This window comes from Cydia fagiglandana, chromosome 2 (assembly GCF_963556715.1).
Source record: "Cydia fagiglandana chromosome 2, ilCydFagi1.1, whole genome shotgun sequence".
Classification (NCBI taxonomy): domain Eukaryota; kingdom Metazoa; phylum Arthropoda; class Insecta; order Lepidoptera; family Tortricidae; genus Cydia; species Cydia fagiglandana.
In genome coordinates this window covers 8,607,949-8,614,171 of record NC_085933.1, presented here as the reverse complement: position 1 = coordinate 8,614,171, position 6,223 = coordinate 8,607,949, and the positions used below count along the sequence as shown (strand labels likewise).

The following is a 6,223-nucleotide window of genomic DNA, read 5'->3' as shown; positions in this document are numbered from 1 at the left end:
CACTTTCCTTAGACACCTTCGGTCTGCGGGTAGAAATGATACACAAGTAAATACAGGAGGAGCAATGCCACGGCTTGATACATTATTTATTATGGTTTGAACGAAGTATCAGGCGAATCTCCACCGATATATACGCGACCAGAATGTATACTTGCCCTTAACAATATGTCTTGATACACTTAATGCGCTTACTGAAGCTATTATGCAAAAAGTGCCCGAAGTCGGCAGTCCAAGCTTCCTCGATCATCGGCTTAAAGCAGTCGAAGCTCTGGCAAAAATTGACAACTTAAAATAGCTATAGGTACCTACATTAAAATTACGTGGCTTAGCGCCATCGTCGAGAACGTGTTTTTTTTACCTTGGGATTTTAACTGCTCACTCTTTTGTTCGAAATACGCTTCGAGGCTTATTGGATAAAGGGATTATGAATGTCTCTCCGAATGTTTGCAATCAGATTTTACTTAACCTATAGGTAAGTATAACAGCGTATAAAAATTACATTATGCTTTCTTCCAATTTTATCTCCGCCGGTAGTATAAGTATTCTTTTCTCAATATACTCGGAAATGTTCAGGTAATTGTAGCAAAAATAGTACGGGAAGTTCTTCATTGTGGAATGAATAAACTAATAAAAAATGTAAACCATTATAGTACTGATTTTTAAATTAAAGGCTAAATTGAAAAATTCACCGCTTTGGGCAAGATTATAGCGACTAAGATGACCCGGTTCAGTTATCATTTCAAGCCATAGCATAGAGTGAGATCTATGACCTTACTTATGTCTCGTTCTTATACTTTTTTACGTGTCTCTTACGTGTTGTAAGAGGGTGGACTGTTAAAGCTGTCTATACTTGTGTAGACCAACTAAAGCTGGCCAGTGACTACAGCAAACCTTAGTCCCTGGCTTTATTCTGGTATAAAGGTATTTATGATTAAAGTTATTCAGGTGCAGGGTGCAGGTGACAAATGGCGGGTATTTTAGTTGTACTCAGTGAGTCTGGCGGGTCGCGTGACCCCACTGCGAATGAAACTATCGCATGACTCCCATTCCATGGCACATAAACTTTTCCTTGATATGGTTGTCAATAGAATACTATGTTTAGTTATGTTTAGTCGATAGATATTTATAGATACGTATCTCTTTGTATGATACATATTTATTAGATTACATAAAAATAAATACACCAGGTTACTTAGGTTAAGGTAAGGTAGTAAGGAAGTGAACTACTTACTTCTTTAGTAAAGTAAATATTGAAATAAATAAAACAGAATGCCTAGTCTCAAACACATACTTACAGGTGATTTTCTTGCCTGCCTTCTTAAATATGACAGCTTAGCAGTTTGATGTTCCAGAGATTTATTATTTGCCTTGACTTGACTATCCTAAGCTAAGCATCGGTCTTAAAAATAAGTTGTAAAATAGCCACCGCTTTTAACCAAAGTCAAAATAAACTATTGCAAATAGAGCTTGCGTCGTAACTAATGACTTAAAAATTGTTACCTAACTAGACTTTTCGCATATTATGAGGCATAACAAAGTTTATTACTCTTTAATAGCATGGATGTAGGACGCAGCGCACGCCCGCACACCGTAAGTGGTGAAATAAAATGTGCAATGTCATTTCTCGGGACTCCGCGGTAACTTTGTTTACAGCTAGTACCTACCAAAGGAAATTATGAAGTCTGTAAATTGGAAGTCATGATTTTGTTATGACATGACTTATTATGAATTTACCTTATTAAGGATTTCATTGCATAGAAAACTAAGTAAATGATAGTAGGTAAAATAGAAGTCACGGTATCCTTCGATTTATGTCTGTTCTGTACCTTCATATTATATGAAAAAGCCATACAAGAAAAGGGTGTATATTCTGAGCATTTACGTCTTTCTAACAAAAAACCGGGCAAGTGCGAGTCGGACTCGCGCACGAAGGGTTCCGTACCATAATGAAAATAAATAAAACGGAAAAAAAATGCAAAAAAAAAAACGGTCACCCATCCAAGTACTGACCACGCCCGACGTTGCTTAACTTTGGTCAAAAATCACGTTTGTTGTATGGGAGCCCCATTTAAATCTTTATTTTATTCTGTTTTTAGTATTTGTTGTTATAGCGGCAACAGAAATACATCATCTGTGAAAATTTCAACTGTCTATTTGGTCCCGTTTTACCTTTTGGGTACGGAAACCTAAAAAAGAAGTTTTTTTTTTGGAAAAAAACAATTTTAATACCTATATCAACTGAGCATGTTCAAAACAATTTTTTGGGAAATATTTTTTATAAGTTACATGTTCTTAATTTTTGTTTAGATTTTTTGTACCCCCGGTTCAAAAGTTAGAGGGCGATTATTCTTAAAAGTATTCACTTAATCAAAAACTTATGAAGAAACCTTAAAGTTGTTTTTAAATAACCTATTGAACTTTGTGCCATTCGTTGAATTCTTATATAGTTTTTGATTTTACTTTTAGTTACATGCAAAGTCAAATTTCACTAAAATATAGCTTAAAGTTTCCGATTATAATGACTGTGACGTACGGACGAACGGATGGACGGATAGACGCACATGTCGAAACTATGTATAAGGATTCCGTTTTTATAATTTTGGGTACGGAACCATTCGTAACCTTTTCGGTTAAGAGCAAATGTTTAATTTGTCGTCGCATTTATTATTCGTCAACTTTCGGTAAAATTTGGAGTATCTTAAAACTTATTAATCTTAAACATTCTTGTCACAAATAGCAATAAGTAGGTAATCTTAATTGTATTAAAAATATCATCAGGTTTTACATAAAAACTTTTGATCTAAAGTCACATTTCGTTTCTTGCTTTAATAATTGTTTAAGTTTAGGTTATATTTCAAGTTTGGTATTACTTTCAATTAAATCAAAGATTTCATCTACAGCGGTTATTTATTTTCCATATAAACTTCCACCTCCCTTTTCACTTTTAGGGGATAATTTGTGGGATAAAACTAAGTATCTTACAAGTGCAAAACAATTATATAATCTGTGCAAGTGCGAAAAGTAGGAAAATCGCAACGATTATGTGTTGGTTTATATAGGCAATAAAAAAAACAGAAATAAGAAAAAACCTTTATTTGTATTGTTTAATTGTTTTCTTACATACATATGGGCATCATTGTTAATTATGGAAACGTACAAAAAAATACATATTGCGCCCTAGTTACATAACATCTCTTGGATCAATTTCATATGCATCCAATGCCTGCTCGATGGCTTGATCTACGACGAATATATTATTCTCGGTGTCTTTAATAATTGTTTCGAACTGAAGCCACTTTTCCTGGCGAATGGTTGTTATGGCATTGTACACTTTCGTTTTTAAGTTGAAAACGTTCGTAGTTTCAAACGAGAATGCGCTCGAAAGGATATGTTCCCACAATAGTTCGGTCATAGACAGGTCATGATAGTTTTCTGGAAGGCGTAGAACCTCATGTCCATGGGCTTGAAAAATCAGATCTAGTTGATACTGCCTATCCTTAACGGGACATCGTGCAATGAGATCGTATAATTCGGCTTTACGCATACTCGGCGAGCATGGAATGTTATTACGCTGTAACCAGCTTAACATATCGGCCTTAGTATGGTGCCTAGATATTGGTTCAATAACTGTTTTTCCATGTAGCGGACTGTTATCCATTATTATGACACTTGAAGCTTTCATAAAAGACAAAACAATGTCACTAATCCATTTACTGAAATCTTCCGCGTTAGCTTGGTTACAAAATAATCCTTTTTCCAGTCCGTTTCTAGATACAACATGGAAAAAAACATATCCTTCATTATTGGTCACATCTTCATTATCAAGCCAAGGCTTTTTAAAAGTTTTGTTCAAGTCTATTGTTCTTTCGTCTATGTAGTAAATCGCTTTGGAAGCGGCTCTTAACTTAAACATCTTTTTAAGAAAAAGATATCGTTCGTAAGCAAGTTTAGGATCTTCGACTATAATATTCCCATAATTAGTATTCATCGGTTTATATCCCAATTGCTTCATAGCACGGCAAAAACTGTTTAAGTCTGGTACCTTAACTTTATCTTTTATTTTCTCATAAATATCATTAAACGAAAATGACTCTTGCTGCGCATACATTGTTTTTAATGAATCATTTATAACAGCTCGATCAAATAAATCAGGTCGATAGCTAACGTTTTCAGAGTTCAATACAGCATCTAATACGTGTTCTGTTGTATCAGTGTAATACAAAACCCTCTCTCTATATAATTCTAAAGGTCTCTGCAAACCATGAACACTTTCATATTTACATTTTTCAAAAATTGTTCGTAAAATATCCTGATGTTGGCAATCAAGTGCATTCTTTTCGTTTTCATCACCCTCGATTTTTGCCATTGTTACACTGGAACAATAATCAGAGCAATATATGTAACTAAATAGGTACGTTAAAAAAATAGATAGGTAAAGCAATTAATGTTACGAATAGTGAAAGCGAATAATACCTTTAGTTATTAAATAAATGGAACTCACCTAACGTGTTAAAAACTGTTTACTGAACGTAAATACGTGCCGTCAATCTATCACAGACGCTGCCGCCGAACTGAACGAGGGTTACGAGGGGAAGCGAACGCTGTGGCAAGAGGGGAGGGGTAGCAGACCTCGATGGACGAAAGAGCGCGCTATATCTCAACAACGCATGTGTGTAAACGGGATGGAATGTCACCTGTCTGCTTTGGGTGCGCACTGCGCAGATAGGCAGATAGACATATTGTTGCATTGCTGTTTATTATTAAAGAGTTTTAAACCATGTATAAATAGTATTGTATGTATAGTAACATTTTATTATGGTTAGTGTATGAAACAACTAAGAACATAAGTAGTAAAACTAATTCTCCTATTTGATATTAGTTTAAACACTACATTTGAATCATAACCCGTTTCATAAAGATAAAGACGATTAGACTTGTTAAAATGCACAGTAGTTTATACTTACATTACACCTAATGTTTCATCATTTTTATAATTTTTTTATAATGTTATGAATGTTATGATGAGTAAATTAAGCTCCTTGCATTGTCTCGGTTTTTGTGCTATGGCTTATTGAAAGCCCGTGGTCCGCTTGGCAACTATTCCCAAGAATTGGCGTAGGCACATTTTTTTATAGCAAGCAAGATAGCAAGTGCCATCTGTCAGATGCCATCTGACCGTCCAAATCCAAGCCTGAGGCTAACTAGGCCTTACTGGGATAAACAAACAAATACATGTTGGTACATAAATACATAATTATGTTTATGTACCAACATGTAAATACATAGTTATAAATTAATAAGTGACTAACCAGCTAGCAGGCATATCTTTACATAGGGCCTACCTATTTATAGTACACACTGTCAATAATAGTTTATATTAAGTATCCATTTTGAGGCATATTATTGTTACTAGGTTCCTCGATATTTATTTTGCGAGCACTCACTAAGTACCTACTTATTAAAACTCGCGAGTTTTGTATTATGTTCGCTTCAATACTTTCACGCTAAGAGGATTCTATAGCTCTGTAACTACGAGTAGGTAGCTATTCTTATAATAAGTACCTCTTTTAATAAAAGTATCACTTTTTCATCTACCACTTAGAAAAGGTACTCACCGATACAATTCATATGATACTCCTTTTGGTGGTTTCTAAATAATTTTGTTATTTTGAACTTTGCTCCTTAGTAACGGCAGGCGTTATTAAAAGTTTCCGGGGTGAGCGCTTCACACACCTTGAGTACTTATTTCAGTAACTGACGGCCTTCCGCGAACCACGTTCGACGTATTGCCTCTCTGTTGCACTTGTAAATTCGTACGTAAGTGTGACAGGGAGGCAACACGCCGAACGTGGTTAGAGGTAGGCCCTCTAACGACAGGGACGTAGGCTATACGTTGACACTCCGGAGCGAAGTCCGTTGCGGTTTTCAACTTTGTACTGCAGAATCTTGATTTCTTTCTAGAGCTACGTCACTACATGGTTTCAAAAATATAGTATAATATACAAAGGGAAACCCGTTATAGAATGCCATTTCCCCCTGCCCTGCCATTTCTATCTCAATAAAATAAGTCTAAATGATAACTATACTACTGATTGGTGTCGTGTAATAATTTAAATATGTTGTGAAATCGTCATATTTTAAATTTTAAATACGTGCCTAGTTGGATTCAGTTGATTCAGTCATCCCCTCTAGCTGTCGGTGTCGGCTCTTTGATCAACTTTAA

General features: G+C 35.2%; 1 protein-coding gene across 1 annotated transcript; it reads right to left on the bottom strand.

Annotated features, from left to right (window-relative positions):
• Positions 1-3,109: 3,109 nt before the first annotated feature.
• LOC134679605 (uncharacterized) lies at positions 3,110-4,566 on the bottom strand. The gene is made up of 2 exons (XM_063538557.1): positions 4,502-4,566; positions 3,110-4,373 (listed from the first exon to the last, which is right to left on the bottom strand). Exon 2 carries the CDS (start codon positions 4,364-4,366, stop codon positions 3,182-3,184), a length of 1,185 nt encoding a protein of 394 aa, XP_063394627.1. The 5' UTR covers positions 4,367-4,373; positions 4,502-4,566; the 3' UTR covers positions 3,110-3,181.
• Positions 4,567-6,223: the final 1,657 nt, after the last annotated feature.

What these genes read in the sequence shown, in the direction of transcription:
- LOC134679605 (XM_063538557.1), bottom strand. Translation starts at nt 4,366, where the DNA reads ATGGCAAAAATCGAGGGTGATGAAAACGAAAAGAATGCACTTGATTGC.